Source organism: Oncorhynchus masou, chromosome 16, assembly GCF_036934945.1.
Source record: "Oncorhynchus masou masou isolate Uvic2021 chromosome 16, UVic_Omas_1.1, whole genome shotgun sequence".
Lineage (NCBI taxonomy): Eukaryota > Metazoa > Chordata > Actinopteri > Salmoniformes > Salmonidae > Oncorhynchus > Oncorhynchus masou.
The window spans coordinates 16,033,623-16,057,508 of NC_088227.1; the positions used below are offsets into that span (position 1 = coordinate 16,033,623).

At 46.1% G+C, this 23,886-nt stretch overlaps 1 protein-coding gene across 2 annotated transcripts in view; it reads right to left on the reverse strand.

The window, feature by feature from the left end:
* Window positions 1-3,165: 3,165 nt before the first annotated feature.
* The window catches only part of med23 (mediator complex subunit 23), a 30,540-nt gene continuing 9,819 nt past the window's right edge, over window positions 3,166-23,886 (reverse strand). The window contains exons 13-29 of one of the 2 annotated variants that reach the window (XM_064990921.1): window positions 23,451-23,596; window positions 22,522-22,767; window positions 21,454-21,596; window positions 21,054-21,228; window positions 20,118-20,281; window positions 15,607-15,731; window positions 15,105-15,322; window positions 13,162-13,342; window positions 12,771-12,941; window positions 12,165-12,381; window positions 11,691-11,927; window positions 11,285-11,450; window positions 10,895-10,967; window positions 10,348-10,562; window positions 7,070-7,190; window positions 6,413-6,544; window positions 3,166-3,859 (exon numbers count right to left, since the gene is read on the reverse strand). In XM_064990921.1, the coding sequence (XP_064846993.1) occupies window positions 3,680-3,859; window positions 6,413-6,544; window positions 7,070-7,190; window positions 10,348-10,562; window positions 10,895-10,967; window positions 11,285-11,450; window positions 11,691-11,927; window positions 12,165-12,381; window positions 12,771-12,941; window positions 13,162-13,342; window positions 15,105-15,322; window positions 15,607-15,731; window positions 20,118-20,281; window positions 21,054-21,228; window positions 21,454-21,596; window positions 22,522-22,767; window positions 23,451-23,596 (2,910 nt within the window). In that variant the 3' untranslated portion in view covers window positions 3,166-3,679. The remainder of the gene's footprint in view (window positions 3,860-6,412; window positions 6,545-7,069; window positions 7,191-10,347; window positions 10,563-10,894; window positions 10,968-11,284; window positions 11,451-11,690; window positions 11,928-12,164; window positions 12,382-12,770; window positions 12,942-13,161; window positions 13,343-15,104; window positions 15,323-15,606; window positions 15,732-20,117; window positions 20,282-21,053; window positions 21,229-21,453; window positions 21,597-22,521; window positions 22,768-23,450; window positions 23,597-23,886) is intronic. The other variant, XM_064990922.1, reaches the window with a different exon arrangement.

The window sequence follows — 23,886 nt, forward strand, 5'->3', positions numbered from 1 at the left end:
AACGCTAGGCACAGAGGATGAGGAAGCCTGGGGGCTGAGGGGTTGGAGGAACAGAGAGGCCGAGGGACTGAGAGACAGGGAAGCTGGGGTGGACGTTCTGGGGGGCTGGGAAGAGACAGGCAAGTCAGTCTGTCACAGATGCCCCACCTGACCGTCTGAGCAGATTACCTGTATAACAGGTCTGTATAATTCATTCTTAGACCAGTGAGTGTGGCATTTCGAGAGAGGGCTTGTTGTATCCTGCTGGGAGAACATCAAGGACTGAGAACGCATGGCATTTTCAGAGCAGCTAACAAATAAACCCACTTGAGAGAATAAAAGTGGCATATCGCAAGGGAAATAATGTAGCTGTTAACAGAAACTGAATGGGTGGGTGGAATAGCAGCAATTACAGTGCAACCTACAATCAAACATCAGACAGCATGCATTTCCAGAAAAGCAAATGATCGTATTGCATTTTGGATTCAACATTTTTAAATAACTCTCCTATATGTTCAGCCTGTTCCCTTCAACAGAGCAGAAAGGTTCAACCCTTGTACAAGGAGCATCATTTGTTTTAATGGAATGTCTCGACTTGAGCCAGGGATTACTGAAATCAATCATGCTTAATGTAGCGGCCATGCAACCCTACTGAGAGGGCCTGATCCTCTGGACACAGGAATCAGCAAAGCGCCTTACAAAGACAGTCCACACCCCCTCCATCCCTATCTTTGCCTTTCCCCTGCCCACTCCCCCAGGTCCCCTGGAGTCACATGCTATCTCTGGTCTGGTCTGAGAGGTCTGGCTGGTCAAAGTGACCATGGCAACCGCATCATCAGCAGACCACAGATTACAGGTCCTTGGGACTGTTAACAGGAAGTAGAGGTGAGGTGGGTTTCTCAAAAATGTCAGTGGGAGATGAAGACATGGCCCTGTCTCTCCACAGTAACAAAGTCATGACTCTCTGTAAAGTAATAGATTTGTTCTGGAGACCCTGTTGTGTCGGAGAGTAAGGACTGCTACTGGAAGCCTTTGTGTAATTCTTTATTAGATTAGTGAAACTCTTTACATAAACCCATAAAGTAGAAATCTGAACCAAACATAATCTATTCTCATTCTATTTGATCCACGGCCTGTGTTGCCTTTACCATGTATTTCTGCATTGTATTTTATCAAACTGAGAATACCTCCTATCAATGTCACCCAGCAGATTCATCTTACTGAGCTTCAGCAACTACTTGATTCATTTCAAGTGTTATTGAGTCAATTTCCCACATTTCCTAAATCTATGACAGATGAAGACACAGCTGCCCCAATGTCTGGAGCTGAGCAGCAGCCCAACTGTCAAATAGAATCACCTCTCTGGCCCTTCCAGTCTGAAAAGTCCACATGGTCTCGGCTAATGTAATTCTCCAGTGAAAAAAATGAATAGATGGGAGAGAAAAAATTCTAACGTATATGTTCAGCTACATTTATACCAACAATATTGCTAGACAGCAAATACACTGCCCCAGTTTTTCCATCAGGCACATTTCTGAATTAGCGTGTCATTGCCTGCACACTCAAATTACTGTACATTATAAACTGGGTGGTTCGAGCCCTGAATGCTGATTGGCTGATGACAAAACATTGTACTGCTCTAATTACATTGGTAACCAGTTTATAATAGCATTAAGTCCCGAGGGGGTGTGGTATATGACCAATATACCATAGCAAAGGGCTGTTCCTCGGCACGACACAACACGGAGTGCCTGGATACAGCCCTTAGCCATGGTATATTGGCCATATACCACAAACACCCGTGGTGCCTTAACTATTATAAACTGGTTACCAACGTAATTAGAGCAGTAAAAATAGTTTTGTCATCAGCCAATTCTCATTCAGGACTCGAACCACCCAGTTTATAATGTACAGTAATTGTAATTCTGGTGCAGTACGCATGCAATGAGACGCTAATTCAGAAATGTGCTTGATGAAAAAATGGGGGGGTATTTGCTATCATACCTCTAGCAATATTGTTTATGGAGTCCACCAGGCCAGAGGCAGTAGGGACGACCACGTGTTCTCTTGAATTTAACAATTTTCCTGTCCTGCTTTTGGTTGTCAGGGAAAATGTATGGAGTAAAAACTACAATATTTTCTTGAGGAATGTAGTAAAAAGTAAAAGTAGTCAAAAATAGAAATACTAAAGTACAGATAGCCCAAAAAACAACAACTTAAGTAGTACTTTCAAGTATTTTTACGTTACACCACTGCCAGTTAGCACAGGGCTTGCATCACTGCCGACGTGAAATCACCCATTCCCACACTGACTACTAGTGCTGTCATGCTGTTTGCCAGAGACTACTCTACAACTTGGTAATGTCTTAAGAGACTGCTTTAGCAGCAACACCTAATTTACTGCTGATATCTGAAAAATTGTTGAAAGCTGCTGGCACTGAAGGCAGCAGGGAATATTTGATATTGAAGGCATGATTGACTCAGTCCTTTACAGCCAAATTATACTTGAATTTATGGGAGATGTGAAGGCATGTGCTTTGCATAATAACACAAATTACATAACTAAAGGACTCTGATTTAGCCACTTATCATAACAGGTAAATAAATAAAACATTGGCAGTCATCCTCTAACAACAATACAGTATGTTTTATATTCGTAAGGGAGAATACTAAGGACAAGAGAAGGGAATCCACAAGAGGGCAAATATAAGAATTAATTCATATCCACTTCAGTGGTTCTTATTCTGCTTGAGGAGTTCTAGAGGGTCCTCTGTGCCCAAACTCAGTCCTGCCCCTTCCCCTTGCACTACACAGCTGATTCAAATTACAAACTCATCAAGCTTTGCTTATTTGAATCAGCTGTGTAGTGCTAGGGCAAAAAAACCCACCAAATGTGAAGGGGGGGGGGGTTAGGAAACGCTGCTCTGAGCCTGTCAACCCGTCCTCATTAAAAATCCATGCTCATGTTTTCACACCATGTAGAGATAGTGTTTTAAGCACCGTACGCAGCTCCAGTCCAGTTTGTGTTTAAAGAGTTGGGAGTTGTTGACCCTGTTCTGACCTTAGTGTTTGTGCAGCCATAACAACATTCAGAAACCTGGCGGAGGTCCTGAGCTGACAGAATACAGGTCCTCTCGACAGAGCAGAATAGCAGGGGATCAGACAAGACGACAAACCAACACAGAATACTAAAGACGTTTTTATTGTTTCTTTACTTTGTGTGAAAAACACAACATAAATCGCCTCTCATGATTAAGTGGGGAGTCGCAAGGCACTGGACCATCTCATGTTATGACAAAGGGAGAGCAACAACAGAATGAGCCGCCACCAACTCCTTTTATATACATACTCCAGCAGACCAATGATTGCAGAAACACTTGTCTTTTTCCAATACACTCAACAATAAAAAGCACTACAAAGCTAAAGGTTATAAAAAAGGTAATGTCTGTTGTGTAACAGTTCATGTCTGTTTTCTTCTATGTTGCTTTTCGGGACTGAATGGCTGTTTATAGCTTTGGAACACACCACAGCACTGGGGTGTTGCAATGTCAGCCTCAAGAGACCAGACTCTCAGGGTCATCTTGTCTGTCTCGACCCTGACCTAAACATTCGTGGAGTGTGTCCATCTCAATACTCCAGCTGGTGACAGTGGGACCACAGCCATGGGGCTGACAGACTCCTTCCTTGGTGTGTGTGTGTTTTACTGGGCCCCAGACAGGGGGAGGTTGGAGGGGCCAGGGTTGCTCTGTGGGGCGGGTGAGGACACAGAGGAGGAGGGCTGGGGAACGCTGGCGGCTGCAGGCTCCATCTTGCTAGTGTGGGTGATGAACCGCAGACGGAGCTTCATGGCCGGACGCAGGGTCAGGATGATTTTCTCCACCTGGGAACACACACACCATCAGACAACACTAGGGGAGACCAGGGATAAGCTGGGAGGAGAATTCAACTAAGAATTCAACTCTCTTCTGCACTACTACTGAGGAGAGAAGCCAACTTCAGCCTCAGACCCTGAAATGAAGTGGGACGTGCAGCAAGTGACTTCAAAAGTAAGAGTGGGAATGTTTGGAGGACAAACTAATTAGAATTTCAAATTCAGGGTGTGTTGATATAATTAGAGGAGGAGAGGAGGAATACCAATGCAGGACATGACAGAAAACCAAGTGAGCAAACATTGAGGTCAAGGAAAGGCATAAAGTATTTGGGGGCTAAAGCAACAACAAAAAATCCCACAACTGAAACTTATGTCAATCTCAGATCGATTGTCTGGGGCCAAGTTAACCTCCCCTTTTCATGTAAGAAAGTCATGACCAACATGCTTTTAGGGAGAGAGGATCATTTTGTACATGTATTAAACTGCGATTTGAACAATTCTAGCCGCATGGCTTATGGGGTCCAGGGTCCTTTATTGTAGAAAGACTGAGAAGCTCAGTTCTGGAGACCTTTTAAAAGGACAGGAAAAGAAAATGCTGCTGACACCATCTTAAATATAATTTCCACCTCCAGAAATGGGCCCAGTAACATATTTGTAATAATTCAGTAAAAAATATTAACACATTGGAACAATCTTATAGCCTAAGCATGGTCTATATTATCAGGATGTGCTATTAGCAATAAACATTATCGCCTGTAGCCCAACTGATGAAGCATAGTGACTATAAAATGTAGTGCCTTCAGAAAGTATTCACACCCCTTGACTTTTTGTTGTGGTACAGCCCAAATTTAAAATAGATTATTGAGATTTTGTGTCACTGGCCTACACACAGTACCCCAATAATGTCAAAGTGGAATTATGTTTTAGGAAATGTTTACAAATTCATAAAAAAAACAAAAAGCTGAAATGTCTTGAGTCAATAAGTAGTTCAACCCTTTGTTATGGCAAGCCTATATAAGTTCAGGACTACAAATGTGCTTAACCAGTCGCATAATACGCTGCATGGACTCGTGTGCAATAATAATGCTTAACATGATTTTTTTAATGACAGCCTCATCTCTGTACCCCCACACACTATCTGTAAAGGCCCCTTAGTCAAGCAGTGAATTTCAACCACAAAGACCAGGGCGGTTTTCCAATGCCTCACAAAGAAGGGCATCTATTGGTAAAGAGATAAAAATATATTCCAAAACATGCTTTCTGATTGCAAAAAGATACTAAGAGTAAAGCTGCAAAAAAATGTGGCAAAGAACTGTACTTTATGTCCTGAACACAAAGCGTTGTTGGGAGCATATCCAACACTTTATCTTTTTTTGATAATAATAATAATAAGAAGAAGAAACAGAATAGCGGTGAGCACAGGCAGAATTCCAGAGGAAAACCTGGTTCAGTCTGCTTTCTGACAGACGCTGGGAGACAAATTCACCTTTCAGCAGGAACCACAAGGCCAAATATACACTGGAGTTGCTTACCAAGACGACATTGAATGTTCCCGAGTGGCGGAGTTACAGTTTGACTCATGTCTCCTTGAAAATCTATGGCAAGACTTGGCTCTTTTTGAACAACAACCAACTTGACAGAGCTTGAAGAATTTTAAAAATAATTTTAAAAAGAATGTGCAAACATTTCAAAAACATGTTCTCTGTCATCAATTGAATCCATTTTGAATTCAGGCTGTAACACAACAAAATGTGGAATAAATCAAAGGGTATGAATAATTTCTGAAGGCACTTGAAGAATGTCCATCTGCATTTATCCCACAGAACATCCTGATTGTTGCTATTATTATTATTATTATTAATAATTAATATTTTATTATAAATGCATAAATCATTATGAATTATTACTCACTTGAAAAATAGGTTTCTATTACAAAGTATGTAATTGTTCTTTTAAGACGGCACTGCACCTTTAAGAGCTCTGTAGCGCAGCTGCGCCTAAACCATGTTTTAGACTCTGGTTGTAAAAACTGCATTTGTAAGCGACGCCACACACTCAAAGGAAGGAGTAGAGAAATAAACGTGGCACCAATGGAAAACTGGGAGCCCACCCTTTCTTAAAAAGGTCAAACTGCTTTCAAAACATATTTGCCAAAACTGCTTTCAAAAGTGTTTCCCCATGATTGCATAAAGAATTGCTGTGCGTCGACTGCTTACCAGAATACACGATTCCCTCCTATGGCCCTCGCAACTTGAATGCGCCTCAAGAGGAATATTTATCTGGCATAGAACACACAAGCTGACTAGGTAAATAGGTGAACTATTCTACTATGGGGTTGTCCGATTTTGGCTTAAATAACATTACATGGGAAAAAAAATTGAAGTGGAAAGTTACATCCCTGAGTGATAAAGTATACGCTTTGAATAACTTTGCGGCAGCTAAAGTAAGCTACACACAGCGGACTGACTTAAGCGCTGCAGTGGTGCGCATTACAGACTATTTCAATCCCTTCATCTGAACACCAGAGTGGCGAAGAACATTAACCCTGAGTATTTCTCGAACCTGGTCTTTGACGCTGTCCCCGGTGAACATGTACTTGATGTGGTAGAGGAAGTCACAGATAGGATCCATGTAGGACAGGTGTTGACTGTGCTGGTCCACAGCCTGTAGCATCTCATAGAATGCCACTCCAATCTGCAGTTCACGACACACACAAATGCGTAGATCGTTAAGAAAAGGCACAGACAAAAATCAGTCATTGATTAATGGTGAATGGTGGGTCACACATCTGATTAACACAAAGCCAGACTGGAAAACAGAATGAATGGCTATTTCAGAACGGATATTTTTTCAGAGCCGCTCCAGGGGGGTGGCAGGCTGGTCAACAGCAGAACTGCAGATTCATTAGAGCTGTCCATGGGAAGCCACAGCATAACCCCAGCACAGAGCCACTGCCTCTTGGGAGAGGAGACCAAGGACCTTCACTCTCCCTCTCCACAAATAACAGGATTTCTCAGTGAGCCACCTAACCAGCTATTGTCCATTTTAACACACACACACACACACACACACACACAATCAGTTCTATCCTCTTTAATGGTCAAGGGAGTGTGAAAGGGAATTTAATTGACAGGCCTTTTGTGTGGGATTGTATGGTGTATTAGGGTTGTACTGGGAGATGGAGGAGGAGAGGTATATATTGACAGGAGTAGTCAGTACCTCCAGCATGCAGCGGGTCCTCTCCTGTTGGAAGCGCTGGAGGAAGGGCCCCACTAGGTGGTACACATAGAGGAGCTGGAACTCGGTCTTTACTATGGGCTTCAGCACCTCAGACAGGAACCTGGGGAGGGAGGGAGAGAGAATGTTACACGTCTCGTAAAGAGACAGACCGAATAGGAGAAGATGGACTGCGCTCGTTCAAAGACATGCTGGGATGGAGGAGAAAGGGACTGAAAAATCTCCCCAGAAATGAAAGTGATTTGTAAAACCAAGCACCCGATGTTCAAAAGTGACTAAGGCTCTAACTGTGAGAGCTGTATGCAAATGGGGGAAAGACAGTGGAGGCATTGAACTTGAATGATAATTGACAGGGTTTTTCTGAATGAACAGGCAGTGGAATATAAACCAGGTACAGCAGGACCAAAGCCTCAGTGTGTTTGTAGACGACAAGATGGATCCCACTGGGATCTTGTCATGTGTGATCTGTGTTCCAGAAGCTTCAGCGTGAGGTGTACCCACTCGGCTGCCCGAACCACAGGCGGTGCGTCTCGTCACCGGGCTCTGTTGTCAGAACGCCGTGACGCCTGCTGAGATCTCCCACGCGCCCCGCACCACACTGATGAAGACAGCTTGGGGATAGCAGCAACCTGCCCGTCACAATAATATGATAGCGCTTCCACACTAACACAAACACAGGCTGAGAGCCGTCACAAAGGTAATGACTGTCTGGCAAGGAGAGGTCATCGTATATATCTTGCTCACTCATACTGATGAGCTTTTGAATATAAATTGCTTTTGTAGTTATTCTGGTTGCTTTTCAAATTCAATCTCAAAGATAAACAATATTGGGCCTCCCGAGTGGCGCAGCGCTCTAGGGGGTCACTACAGCCCCGGGTTTGATCCCAGACTGTGTCACAGCCGGCCATGACCGCTAGACACATGAGGAGGCGCACATTTGGCCCAGCATCATCCGGGTTAGGGGAGGGTTCAGCCGGCCATGGATATCCTTGTCCGATTGCGCTCTAGCGACTCCTTGTGGCGGGCTGGGCGCCTGCAAGCTGACACTCGTCAGTGGCTGGCTTTCCGGGTAAAGCGAGCAGTGTGTCAAGAAGCAGTGTGGCTTGGCAGGGTCGCGTTTCGGAGGACGCGTGGCTCGCAACTTTCACTTCTCCCACGAGTCCGTAGGGCGGGGTTGCAGCGATGGGAAAAGACTAACTGCCAATTGGATATTACAAAATTGGGGAGGAGAAGGGGTAAAAGGTTACAATATTTAATCATCAGTGAAATCTGAGATACTATGCAAGTAGAACATGTACAGAAATGTTATTGGACCAAAGAGTATGAAGGCATATATGCACCAATTCCTGAAATTAGAATCCCCATGCTCAGTCCAATTTACGGGCACATTACTCATCTTAAACAGTAGCATCACATAATGTCAGAAATCTGTAGCCAGCCCAATACATAGTGTACTGTACTTCTCGGTCTCATCCCAAGGCATTTCCATCTGCTTCATTGTAATGTAATCCCAGCAGGCCAGGGCTCTGCTGTCATTTCACATGACAGTCCAGCAGACACACAGGAGCACAAGGGCACTTGCTGACACATCAGGGAGCATAACTATTTGGGCTTGAAGTCCAGCGAAGCCTGAACACACAGTGTTACAGGGGAAGATATTCCCAGGCTAGATGAGAATGCCTGCTAAGCTAAGCCTGAGCTGGGAAGCAGCAGGACTATCCCACTGTGTCCAGATAAAACACAGGGTAGGCGTGAAGCAGACAAATTCTTAACAAAACCCCATCTGATATAAGACAGGAGTGAGCAGCTTGGGCCGAGGAAGGAGACAAGATGGTGGGGATGGAGGGAGGCAAGAGGGACTTTTGTCAATTAGATTTGCTCACCTCCTGCGTCCTCTATCCCTTCCTTTGAAGGTCAAAGTTAATCGAGAAGAGTCGCTGAGAGTGAACATGGAAGAAAATACGCTTGCTTGAATTGAGATGGGTCCTTCTCCGCGCCGTTAGGAAAATGACGTTTACAGGGCCGGATCCCAATATAGATGTGGAAAGTGATGGAAACAAATGAGGTTAGTTGTTCCAGATATTTTATAGATAAAACAATAAGTAGCATATTATTTCTATTTTATTTTAAAGAGGGCATGTTTTCTCCTCTGACAAAACAAAAGCTGATTCAAAGTGGGTATGGCAAATTTCAAAAATATTTCTCGCGGTAGGATATACATGAGTATCCTCGCTGAAAGGTGGCTATTGAGGGGAGGACACTCTTCCGTTCACCTACTAATGAATTAACACTTTCCTCGACCACCCTACCACAGGGAGATGCTGGTGGACCAGGACTAGAAGGCTGGAGAACAGCTAATCAGGGGACTGCTGGTGGACCAGGACTAGAAGGCTGGAGAACAGCTAATCAGGGGACTGCTGGTGGACCTGACGGCTGGAGAACAGCTAATCAGAGGACTGCTGGTGGACCTGACGGCTGGAGAACAGCTAATCAGGGGACTGCTGGTGGACCTGACGGCTGGAGAACAGCTCATCAGGAGACTGCTGGTAGACCAGGACCAGAAGGCTGGAGAACAGCTCATCAGGAGACTGCTGGTAGACCAGGACTAGAAGGCTGGAGAACAGCTAATCAGGGGACTGCTGGTGGACCAGGACTAGAAGGCTGGAGAACAGCTTATCAGGGGACTGCTGGTGGACCAGGACTAGAAGGCTGGAGAACAGCTTATCAGGGGACTGCTGGTGGACCAGGACTAGAAGGCTGGAGAACAGCTTATCAGGGGACTGCTGGTGGACCAGGACTAGAAGGCTGGAGAACAGCTAATCAGGGGACTGCTGGTGGACCAGGACCAGAAGGCTGGAGAACAGCTAATCAGGGGACTGCTGGTAGACCAGGACCAGAAGGCTGGAGAACAGCTTATCAGGAGACTGCTGGTAGACCAGAAGGCTGGAGAACAGCTAATCAGGGGACTGCTGGTGGACCAGAAGGCTGGAGAACAGCTAATCAGGGGACTGCTGGTTGACCAGGACCAGAAGACTGGAGAACAGCTCATCAGGAGACTGCTGGTAGACCAGGACCAGAAGACTGGAGAACAGCTCATCAGGAGACTGCTGGTAGACCAGAAGGCTGGAGAACAGCTAATCAGGGGACTGCTGGTGGACCAGGACCAGAAGACTGGAGAACAGCTCATCAGGAGACTGCTGGTAGACCAGGACTAGAAGGCTGGAGAACAGCTAAATCGGGGGACTAATGTTGGTTCTTACTTGGGGATGAGGGAGAGCTGTCCGATGCTGGAGTGGTGCCACACGGCGTGGGCCAGGGCCAACACGTAGCTGCAGTACATCTCAGAGTAGGACTGGTGGCAGGCGGTGAAGTCCAGCAGCGCGAAGGGGTAACCCACCCACTCAGTCTCTGTGGTGAAGCACGGACTGCCCAGCACACTCACGATACGGTCCTGCAGGACCACCCAGTAAGGCTCCTAGAGAGAGGAGAGAGACAGGCAGACAGACACGCATACCGTTTAGCTGACTTGTCAGACAGTTCTCTGGAGTCTGCAGGACGGCTGAAGGATGAAATAGATGTTTATTTGGGTAAAGCTGTCACTACTGTCTGGCTGCCCAGAATTACACTGTGAGCAGTAAGAACAACAATGTATGAACCTTGTTTTTCATGGATAGTGGAAACTTGACCACGCGAATGGAAAAAAACAGGTTTGCTGTGTGCCGTGAACTTGAGATTTCTGGCGCAATAAGTTGCTGATATGTAACAAAGCCTTTGTGCTAAGTGTGTGAGAACAGAGAGGAGTCTTACAGGCAAGGCGGTGATCACCAGGCCGATGGCGTTCATCCAGGCGGTGATGTTCTCCCGAGGCACCAGCGGTTGGCTGTGAGGGAGGTCACATGACATCAGGAGGACAATCAATCACAACACCATACAGATACAGACGCTGTCATGCAGAGGGGCACACAGGTCTAACTGAGCTCTGCCGAAAGCTAACACACTGCAGTGATTCAGCACCACTTCGAGATGACTCGTCGTCCATTCCTCGCACAAGAACTTCCGCATAAAAATGGACACATTTACACGTGCGTCACGAGAGCCCACAAGACTGTGCCTTGTCTACATAGCATAGAGACCTTTCAATCTCCCCTCTAATTGGCTGCTTACTGCCCCCCGTTTGATCTATGACCCCATTCGGACCTCTTGAGGACGACGCTGAGCAGGGCGTTGCCCACGTCCTTGCCGGGCACTGCCAGGGCCATCAGCTCCACGCAGGTGACGTGGAGAGCGTGGGCGGCTGGGTTGGGGAACTCGTTGAACCTCCAGTCACAGTTCGGGAACGGCCCGGGGGACTTGCCAGCCATCGGTGAGACAGCAGGTCAAGGATGATACTGAAGATACACCAGCTACACAACAGTGAGTGAACACACCATAGACTTTCATTCTTGGAAAGACCTTCTAGCAATCTAGCACGTCAACTATTCCCTCGTAGATGTCGTGAGACTACTTTCATTGGTCTGAACATCCCGACAGAGACATAGAAAACTGGCTGATAATGATTTGGACAGGTCAAATGTGCTCGGGAACAAACTGCAGCAAAGGATATTGTCGACGAGGCGTCCGATGAGCTTGCAGTAGTAGGTGTCATCGGGGATCCAGACGTTGTCTTCGCGGGGGTTCATGCCACACTTGATGTAGGTCTCACTCAGGCACCAGCCTGGCGCCCGGTTGTCCTTCAGAGAGCTCATGATGGCGTGCACCAGCTTCCTCTTCAGGTTGGTGCGGTCGCGCAGGTGACGCTCGTAGTAGTGGAGCGTGTTGTACAGGTAGGTCACCGGGCGGTCTGGAGACGACACAGAGAAACACACAATTCAGTTCAATTAGACCGTCCATCTGAACTGACCACATAACATCATTCCAAATGTTTCAAGTGCAAGCGTAACATTGACTCATAAAGGGGGTCTTCTATCGGGGCTCTTCTATCGGGGCTCTTTCGTGACGTCCGTATACCTCCAGGCTGTATGGACAATCAAAGCAACAGACCAGAACTCGTCCCCGTGGTCTTGTACCCTCTCCTCACCGTGGAACTTGTAGAGTCCTCCCAGGTGGTCCAGTAAGGTCTCCAGTGACTTGGAGACGGGCAGCAGCTCCAGGAAGCGGTGGATGACGATGTCAAAGACAGGCAGGAAGCGCAGGCAGACGTTACCAAAGTAGATGGGCAGGTAGTGGGACTGCTGTTGCATGGGCGGGTTCACCTGCTCGGCCAATCCCTCAAAGTACAGCTTCTCCGGGTATTTCTGTTACAATAGGGAAGAAAACAAGAGTCCAAGTCAAATGGAACTGTATCACCTGCAAGCTTTAATGAAAGAGCAAGCTTGGGAGCCATGAAACAGTGAGTGGAGGTCATTCAATCACTACAGCAGAACAGATGGAGACTAACACAGCTAACACCACAGAAAGCTTGGTTGAGATCCCAGCCCAGCCAATGTAAATGTGACATTTAAAAAAGGGCCAAATTTCAACAGGCAACGGCGCAGGCTGATCTACAGTGGCCTCCCGTTGACATTTACATTCGTATCGCCTTGAGCCCCTCTCTGGTTCCTTTCAGACTGTCTTTAGGGCAGAGCTGCTCTTTCCGTGCTGGAGCTGTCAGTCAGAGCTCCAGGGTCGGGGGCCAGTACGGTACCTTGTGGTAGGTCATGTGCTTGGTGTGCCAGTCGCTCTGCAGCCAGTGCTCGGGGGCGTTCTCCTTCACGAAGTCAGAGACGCGGTTGCGGAAGTCGTTGGGCTTGAGGAGGAGGAGCTGAATGATGAAGTAGCAGACCTGGGCCTCGTTACCCTCGTGACTCCTCATGGCCTGGAGAGGAGAGGGAGATCAGAGCGAGGGAAGCGATGGGAACGAGAGATTAGTAGGGAACTAAACATTGTTATCGAACACCTGAACCAGTTTCATATTGAACAATGAGATATTAAATGTCCGATCTGAAAACATAATTATCCATAATGTGATTGAAGCTTTCAAAGGCTTCATTTGAGGTGAACCATACGACTGGCCCATAGTTTCATCTCATCCTTACCAGGCACAGGATGAGTCTGTCCAGCGTGACAATGTTGTACTTCCACACCATGTCGTTGAGGATCTCGATACACTTGTTGAGCTGCTGGCCACCGGCCGACGTGGAGAATTCATAGACCAGGAAGTCTGCAAACGTCCTGACATGGGCTACCAGCGCCCGCGCCCCGATCCTCTCCAGGACCCTGGGGCAAGACAGGACACACGGCTGGTCAGGAGGATGGCCTTGTGTCACAACACAAAGACACCTGCACAGTCACGCACACGTCAAATTGACATAATGTACAGTACCATTGCTTGTTTACCATGAGTCTTTATAACGAGTGAGCATTTATTCCTCTGAATTCAAAAGGCCATCTGTCAATAACACAATTACTTCATGATTCAATGCAAAGCTGTTCTCAAACACCATCAACACCCTTTACAGCCATCATCAACACAAACAACAACCAGCAAACAGCCTGACACCATCTGCTTCAGTGTGTTCCTCTCAACAGCATCCAGAAGCTGAGAGCCAAGCCTAGGGCCCACAGTAGCCATTCCCAGTGGTAGTGGCCCCCTGTGGCAGCCTTCCTACCACCCCACCTGGCCCTACCACAACCACCACCACTGCTCTCTCCCAATCCCCCAGACTCTGGCTTCCTAGCAGACAGGCCCTATTTAGAGGACAGAAGGAGAGCAGTTTCACTGTACCGGCTCGGTTGCGTTCACAGGTTGTCATTAACAGCAGCCAGTTACCGCAAAAGCCAAGTCCTTAGTCACTTCTTAAAAGCCCCGTTGCAAAATACCTTTCACTGAAGGTAAATCATATTACAAATGGTGGCGTGCGGTGCATGACTGCCTACTCAAGGAAAGCCATCACTCTCGACTGGGTAGTGACGTAAAGAGCCGGAGGCAGGTTTACAGTAGACAAGGCTATTCGCATTCCTCACACTCAAACTCTGTTGGGGAGAGGCCATAGATTCTTTCCTACAGACAAGAGATGGAGAGAGAAAGAGGGAGAGTTGGAAAGAAAGTGTCAGGGAGGGAGAGAGAGAGAGGGGTATAGAAGGTGCTTGGGAGAGAGTCATTGAGTGTTTAAGAACTTTTACAGAGACTCCCTCCGGAGGGTTACGCAAACAGCAGCCCTTCACAGCCATTTCACCCCTCCCGCCTGGTGATAATTAGAAGAGCTCTGCACTCCAATCGCCTCAAACCCCAGGCCTGCAGAGAGAGCAGACAGCACATAGCCTCTACGGAACAGCAGCACTCAGCACATAACCCGCAATCTGGCTCAAGGGATAGGTTGTGAGGCTGTGCTGATTTCCACACCAACATGGAATCAGCAACAGCACTTTAGCAGCTGGGCACTGGTTACAGGTTGTCAGGCAGTCGCCACAACTTCTGCTTCAGAAAGCACTTTAAAAACTGCCTTGCTGGTACAGACTGTGTCTGGGGGGGGAGCTCAGAGAAATAAATTAAAAGACGAGATGATAGCGGCAGCGGAGCTGTATTGGTGCTGTCGGAGCGTGCGGGGAGTGTAAAGATCATTATCTCTCAGCGACCGTGACTAGAATGACAAGTGGGACGTGTGCGTGGGGTCAGGCATCTCCATCCACACAACTGCCCTCTGTCTGGAGAAGGAGCAGCTGCACCCCAGAGAAGCCACACCCCTCTGTTCCCCACCCACTTAACATTCACAGGGCTCAGCCAATCATGTTGACCTCCTTAAAAACGGTCCCAGGTTACCTTCTAATATTTATTGATGACCATATAAAACCAGCAGGATATAATGAGAACAAAATCCACAGGACGTGGCCCTGCTACCGTTAAAATAGGAACTGATAGCCCGATGTTGAACCGGAAACGTTGATTCATGTGCACCGTCCCTGTCGAATACATTTCATAAATGCACAAATAAAATGGTTAAGTGTTGTGCAACCGTAGAAATAGAAAAGAAGTGAATACTTTGTGGTGTACCTGAAGCCGATCTGGTTGATTTTGTCCGTCTCCAGCAGCATCTTCCACAGCAGACACAGGAAGAGGGGCGGCGATCCCTGCATGGAGAAGTGGGTGATGATGTCGTTCTCGTTGGTCATGCTCTTCCACTTCCTGTATTCCTCCTCCACGTTCTTCTTCAGGTTGAAGCGGCTCTCCTGGGGAACGTTGTTCTGCTTGAAGAACGCCTGAGGGAACACGCGCACACAGATGTCTTTTTCTCCTTTCCTTCTGTGAAAAAGGATAAATACTCATATGTTCCACTGGGACTTTGTGTCTGTCTGTCATCTGACAAATATGAATGGGCTCAGTCGGTTTTGTAGGTACCGTTAATATAACATGTTCACTTAAGCCGGGTTGGGGCGGTACCGCCGTGATATGTTGCGTTTGAAATAGGATTCTCTCAGTCAATAATTCTCTATGGCTGCCCCCTGTAAGCGAGCCCAAATTGACTCGCTCTCTCTCTCCGTACCTGAAGAGGAGCAGGGAAACAGCTCAGGGTGTGAGAGGCCCAGTTGTGAGGAGTAAAGTTCATGATGGTCTGCAGGATGTCCTTACACCACGTACCCTGGATGGAGTCGGAGCCCGTGAAGAAATCTGGACCAGAGAAAGCAGTGGAAGGAAAATGAGTCTTTTGTTAATGCTGACCTACTAGTCAGCGTTACGCCGAGCTATGATGAGTTTCACAGGCATTATCAGACACGTGTTAAATGTTGAACTGACATTACATACACAGTGCCAGTCAAAAGTTTGGACTCATTCTGTTGGACAAACTCATTCAAGGGTTGTTCTGCATTGTAGAATAAGTGAAGACAACAAAACTAGGAAATAACACATATGGTATCATGTAGTAACCAAAACAAGTGTTATATTTGAGATATATATTTTATATTTGAGATTCTTCAAAGTAGCCACCCTTTGCCTTGACAGCTTTGCACACTCTTGGCATTATCTTAACCAGCTTCATGGGGAATGCTTTTCCAACAAGTCTTGAAGGAGTTCCCACATATGCTGAGCACTTGTTGGCTGCTTTGTAAAAAACATTTATTTTGTATTTAACTAGGCAAGTCAGTCAAGAACAAACTCACAATGACTGCCTATCAAAGGCCTCCTGCGGGGACAGCGGCTGGGATTTAAATATACATATATATATATATATATATATATATATATATCACACACACACACACACCATGATGAGACAACACACAACACTACATAAAGGGAGACCTAAGATAACATAGCATGGCAGCAACACAGCATGGTAGCAACACATGACAACAACATGGTAGCAGCATAACATGGCAGCAGCACAAAACATGGTACAAACATTATAGGGCACAGACAACAGCACAAAGGGCAAGAAGGTAGAGACAACAATACATCACACAAAGCAGCCACAACTGTCAGTAAGAGTGTCCATGTTTGAGTTTTTGAATTAAGAGATTGAGATAAAACTGTCCAGTTTGAGTGTGTTGCAGCTCGTTCCAGTCGTGAGCTGCAGTGAACTGAAAAGACGAGAGACCCAGGGATGTGTGAGCTTTGGGGACCTTTAACAGAATGTGACTGGCAGAATGTGTGTTGTATGTGGAGGATGAGGGCTGCAGTAAATATCTCAGATAGGGGGGAGTGAGGCCTAAGAGGGTTTTATAAATAAGCATCAACCAGTGGGTCTTGCGACAGGTATACAGAGATGATCAGTTTACAGGGGAGTAGAGTGCCGTGATGTGTCCTATAAGGAGCATTGGTGGCATATCTGATGGCTGAATGCTAAAGAACACCTAGCCGCTCGAGAGTACCCTGCCGATCTATAAATTGCAATCACCATCACACTGCCCTATCCCATCTGGACATAAATAATGCTGTTCGCATTCTTACACCTGCTAATCATGTGTATGTGACCAATAAAATTTGATTTGATTTATAAATTACATCTCCGTAATCTAGCATGGGTAGATTTTCCTTCCAAACCATCTCAATTGGGTTGAGGTCAGGTGATTGTGGAGGCCAGGTCAGCTGATGCATCACTTACACAGCCTGGAGGTGTGTTTTGGGCCATTGTTCTGTTGAAAATCAAATGACAGTCCCACTAAGAGCATACCAGATGGGATGGCGTATCATGGCAGAATGCTGTGGTAGTCATGCTGGTTAAGTGGGTCTTGAATTCTAATTAAATCACAGACAGTGTCATCAGCAAAGCACCCCCACACCTCCTCCTCCATGCTTCACGGTGGGAACCACACGAGGAGATCATCCATTCACCTACTCTGCGTCTCACAAAGACACGGTGGTTGGAACCAAAAAAACTCACATTTGGACTCATCAGACCAATGGACAGATTTTCACCAGTGTAATGTCCATTGCTCATGTTTCTTGGCCCAAGCAAGTCTTCTTCTTACAGTTGTCCTTAAGTAGTGGTTTCTTTGCAGCAATTCGACCATGAAGGCCTGATTCACGCAGTCTCCTCTGAACAGTTGATGTTGAGACGTGCCTGTTACTTGAATTCTGAAGAATTTATTTGGGCTGCAATCTGAGGTTCAGTTAACTCCAATGAACATATCCTCTGTAGCAGAGGTAACTCTGGGTCTTCCTTTCCCTTGGCGGTCCTCATGAGAGCCAGTTTCATCATAGCGCTTGATGGTTTTTGCAACTGCACTTGAAGAAACTTTAAAAGTAGTTGAAATTTTCTGGAATGACTGACCTTGTCAAAAGTAATGATGGACTGTTGTTTCTCTTTGCTTATATGAGCCATAATATGGACTTGGTCTTTTCCCAAATAGGGCTATCTTCTGTATACCACATCTACCTCGTCACAAACACATTAAAGAGGAAATAAAAGTTAATTTGTGGAATTTAACAAGGCACACCTGTTAATTGAAATGCATTCCAGGTGACTACCTCATGAAGCTGGTTGAGAGAATGCCAAGAATGACAACTTTGCAATGTCGGATGTGGCAGGTCTTGCAAACTATTACGAATTACAAAAGGGAAACCTAGCCGCCAGCTGCCCAGTGACGCAAGCCTACCAGACAAGCTAAATGCCTTTTATGCTCGCTTCGAGGCAAGCAACACTGTAGCATTTATGAGAGCACCAGCTGTTCCGGAGGACTTTGTGATCACGCTCTCCGTAGCCAATGTCAGCAAGACCTTTAAACAGGCCAAAATTGACAAGGCCGCGGGGCCAGACGGATTACCAGAGCGTGTAATAAGAGCATGCGCGGACGAACTGGCAAGTGTCTTCACAGACAGTTTCAACCTCTTCCTGACCGAGTCTGTAATACCCACGTTTCAAGCAGACCACTATGTGCCCAAGAAGGCGAAGGTAACCTGCCTAAATGACTACCGCCCCATAGCTCTCTTCAGTAGACATGAAGTGCATTGATAGGCTGGTCATGTCTCACATCAACACAGTCATCTCAGAAATCCTAGGCCCACTCCAATTCGCATACCGCCCAACAGATCCACAGATGTCGCAATCTCAATAACACTCCATACTGCCCTTTCCCACCTGGACAAAAGGAACACCTATGTGAGAATGATATTCATTGACTACAGCTCAACGTTCAACACCATGGTGCCCACAAAGCTCATCACCAAGCTAATGACCCTGGGACTAAACACCTCCCTCTGCAACTGGATCCTGCACTTCCTGACGGGCCGCCCCGAGGTGGTAAGGGTAGGTAACAACACATCTGCCACTGATCCTCAACACAGGTTCCCCTCAGGGGTGCGTGCTTAGTCCCCTCCTGTACTCCCTGTTCACCCACGACTGTGTGGCCATGCGCAACTCCAACACCACCATGAAGTTTGCTGATGACAACAGCTGTAGGCCTGATCAGCAACAACGATGAGACAGCCTATAGGGAGGAGGTCAAGGACCTGTCCGTGTGGTGCCAGGCCAATAACCTCTCCCTCAATGTGAGCAAGACAAAGGATCATGGACTACAGGAAAAGGAGAGCCGAACAGGCCCCCATTATACATCGACGGAGCTGAAGTGGAGCGGGTCGAGAGTTTCAAGTTCCTTGGTGTCCACATCACCAAATAACCAACCATGGTCCAAACACACCAAAACAGCCGTGAAGCGGGCACGACAACACCTATTCCCCCTCAGGAGACTGAAAAGATTTGGCATGAGTCCCCAGATCCTCAAAACGTTCCACAGCTGCACCATCGAGAGCATCCTGACCAGTAGCATCAACGCCTGTTATGGCAACTGCTCGGTATCTGACCGTAAGGTGCTACAGAGTGTAGTCTATCCAAAACCTATATACCAGGCAGTGTCAGAGGAAGGCCCCAAAAAATTGTCTAAAACTCCAGTCACCCAAGTCAGACGGTTCTCTCTGCTATCGCACAGCAAGCGGTACAAGTCTAGGTACAAAGGGCTCCTTAGCAGCTTCTACCCCCAAGCTATAAGACTGCTGAACTAATCATCAGATGGCCACCCGGTATATGAACATTGACCCCTCCCCCCTTTGTTTTTACACTGCTGCTACTCGCTGTTTATCATCTATGCATAGCCACCTTACCCCTACCTACATGTACAAATTACCGCGACTAACCTGTACCACAGCACATTTACTCGGTACCGGTGCCCCCTGTATATAGCCTTCGTTATTGTTATGTAATTCTACTGTGTTACTTTTAATTTAGTAAATATTTTCTTAACCATTTCTGGAACTGCACTGTTGGTTCAGGGCTTGTAAGTAAGTATTTCACAGTAAGGTGTTGTATTCGGTGCATGTGACAAATACAATTTGATTTGAAGGCAAAGGGTGGCTACTTTTAAGAAGCTCAAATATAAAATATATGTTGATTTGTTTAACACTTTGGGTTATTACATGATTCTATGTGTGTTATTTCATAGTTTTATTGTCTTTACTATTATTCTACAATGTAGAAAAAAGTAAAAAAATAAAGAAATATATTTGAATGAGTAGGTGTGTCCACACTTTTGACTGGTACTCTAAGCTAGAGAGGCAGACCTGTGACGTGGGTAGCTCTGGCCAGAGTCAGGATGAGGGCACGGTTGAGCTCCTCAGATTCAGCCGACAGGACCGTTTTGGGGTCACTGAGGAAGCGGGTGAACTGAGGCTGAACCTCAGAACTCCCCAACGCTGTGATCAACCTTAACGCTGTGCTCTCAACACTGAGGACACAGAAACAGACATACAAAAAAAGGTTAATTTTATTTCACAGCGAAAGCTCGTGGTTATGTACAGTTACGTCTTTGCAAAACGCTGACCCATTTCTATGTAATGTTCTTATTGAAATTGGCAATGATTGAATAACGTCCGCTCAATAGCACATCATTCCTCTTATAACACCTTGGCTTGCACTGGCTTGACCCCAGAATATAGACTAGTACTAAATCCTTTCTGGTCTTATGTATCTGTGATTGTAATGAGCCATCCCTGCCTGCGCAGGAGCTCAAGGACCTGCAACCCCTGTGGTGCTGATCACGTGGGTGAAGGAGTTTTTAACTGGTCAAATGACCTAACCAGGAAATATTCAGGCCTCTAGTTATAGTATATGACTACACCCAGGGTGTTGAGTGTTTCCTGGTCAGATTACGGCTGCATAAAACATCTTAAGTGTTTCCCTTAAGGAATGATAATGTTATCTTACCTATGGGAAATAGGGTATTGCATAGAGCTCCTAAAATATTACCTTACGTAAGGGCACACTTCAAGGGGTTTTATGGTAGTTTGAAAGCATGTACTGCAGAAAGAGTATCTGGTTACCACGGAGACGGCCTGATTCACTGACTAATCATCTTGTCAAAGAAATCGTATTTATTTTGTGAGATAGTAAAACAGGATCAACATATTGCTTCAGATGAAAAACCATTACTCTACTATGCAACCAGGACCTGGCCCTAAAAATTGTGTCTGACTGTGCCTCCTCTTGTCGTTACTGACCAGAGGTGTAGCTGGTTCTGGTTGGTCTGGGGCACGGCGGCTAGCGAGTGCAGGTGGCTGAGCAGCTGGACGCGGTAGTGGGGCTGGATGTGGTGCATACGGTAGCTGAACATCTCCAGCAGAGTGTGAAGGATGCCCCAGGCGTGGGACTTGAACACGTTGGGCAGGAGCTGGCCTGGTAAAACAAGACAGACACCATGTCGTCGCAGTCAGAACATCTGTGATGCATTTGGGAATACAGTTAATCTGGCCATGCTGCTCGCTCAGGGTCGTGTTCATCAGGGAGAAAAGGTTTTGTTATGGTGTGCCTTTCGGAACATGAACCAGGTCTCTTTTGGGAAAAAAATGCAGGCAGGGACTGATAAGCTCTGTAAGGATATTCAGAGTTTGCAGGACTTACTGATGAATCCTTTGATGCCCAGAGATTCTATCTCCATGTAGACCAGCAGTCTGCTGTAGGTCTCCACCAGGGCTGGGGCAAGGGCGATGCTGGACTTGGCGTGGGCCAACTTGATCACCCGAGTGGCGATGCTATGGATCAGGCTTAAAAGTACAGGGGACAGGGGAAATGTGAACGAGACTTGACCAATGTATGCAGTTTTCACCTAATATATTATACTTTGATCACTAAACTGTCAGAATACTGCTTATGCAAGTACAAATGTTCAAGGCATTATTGGCTCAGAAATTGTGGGTGGCTTTGTTGTAAAATGAATAAGCACTGAATCCACTGTAAAGCCGCTAGAGCAGATGATTTTTCATTAGCGACAATATCTTGTCAAAAAAACAAAACCCACTCAACTGTATAAAAAAATACATGAAAAAAATAAAAAGCTTTTAGGTTGAAATGGGTGGATGCCGTTTAAACTCATTATCACTCTCCATTCTTTCGATTGTAAATGGCAACTAACAGCAGGGAGAATACAACAGTGATCAACAGAAGAGGGAGGAGACACCACGCTTCAACACTCATCTGTTCTTTGTAATTTAGCACAGAGCCATTTCATACACCCTGGGCTACACTAAACCAGAGCGAGGGAAGATGACTAGAGTTGAAATGTTATACGTTTAAATAAAAAACAAATTATCCAAGCCTTCTTGAATTTTAAATAGGGCAGTATAAATGTGAATAAAATTGCATAATGGCGTGTCCTTAAAAAGAACATGGCAGGTGTCTAAAATTATGCATTTTAAAGTAGATTATTTTTAGCACAGCATTTCAAGCGTTTTTATTTTTATTACTTAATTAAAATCATCATAGGACGCACCCTCAAGTTTTCCTGTAAGCCTCGGAAGACTGAGGATGCTCCATTCTTACTTCAATAACCCCTAGTAAAGAGCTCTAACTAAATTAAGTATTACTGGTGATGTTGCTGTGATATCATGACAGCACCATTGAAAGGAGCAGTAGTAGTCGTAGGGACTATAGAGATATACAGTATCTCTCTCTGTGGTAAGTATTGCCCACCTCATCTTGGCGTGGACGGTGAGGGAGTCTAGGAGGTTCATGGGTAGTGGTGTGACGGAGCCTGATGCGGTACAGTTGGTGCCAGGCAGGGTGATGCGCATGCTGCCGTTGCCATAGATAGTCTCCACAAGCACGCCCATGGGCAGAGTGAAGCACTCCGAGTTAGTGGAGTAGGCGTTACACAGCAAGGCGATTTTATAGTCTGTCATCCCCAGGGACTTGTTCCTCAGGCTCTGCTGGAGAAACCTAAACACACAAGGACAGGTGAAATATTATAGGGGGTAGGAGGGAGGCAAGCAGTTTAAATGCAATCGAACCCCAGATTTGAGATGTTACTTTTATCTCAAAGGCATCACAAATCATGCATCTGTGAGTTATATTGCAAGTTGGTGACCACTGACTACAAACACTTTTAGACTGGCTGCCTAAGTGATTCCTTATGAGAGTTATAGTAGACAACATGACAGACAAGAGCTGGTGTTAAGTACATACTGGCCTCTAAAGGTAGAACTGCTGATTTGACATTCTCTTTTTCTGTGGGACCTGCTGCCTGGACCCACTGAATGCTCGGCAACTGACATTTACTCCAGAGGTGTTGACCACTGTGGTTGTTATTTTACCCTGCTGGTCATATATGAACGCTTGAAAGTCTTCAAGAACAATCTGGCCTTAAATGGCCACGTACTCTTATAATCTCCACCTGGCACAGCCAGAAGATGACTGGCAAACCCTCAGAGCCTGGTTCCTCTCTAGGTTTCTTCCTCGGTTCCTGCCTTTCTAGGAAGTTTTTCCTAGCCACCGTGCTTCTACACCTGCATTGCTTGCCGTTTGGGGTTTCAGGCTGGGTTTCTGTACAGCACTTTGTGACAACTGCGGATGTAAAAAGGGCTCTATAAAATTACACTTGATTGATTGAGACATTCTCTTACTCATGGTGCAGCTTGAGGGAGTGGGGGATAGGAATCTGCAGCTTGGAGTTGTCGTTCTGAGCCTTGCGGTTCAAGTGGATCCAGATGCAAGTCATGGCGAAGGCGTGGGTCGACTGGGGCTTGCTGATGTCTGGCACCGGGATGCACTGTAGAGACACACACATCACGATGTCTCCAGTCATACCAATAAAACTTTCAATTTATATCAATATCTTCTAAATTATGTAGACACCAAGTAAATGGTTGTATCACCCAACTAGTAAAATGTATTATGTCACTCAATCATTCACAATTGGCTGTATCATCATTGGTCAGAAAGCTAATAAATATCCACTTAGCTCTGGACTAAGCAGGACAAGTAAGCCATGATTCTGTGTTAGCGTTAGTAAACAGATCCAGTATTTGCATGCTAATGGAAGACTTGGCTAGAAGTCAA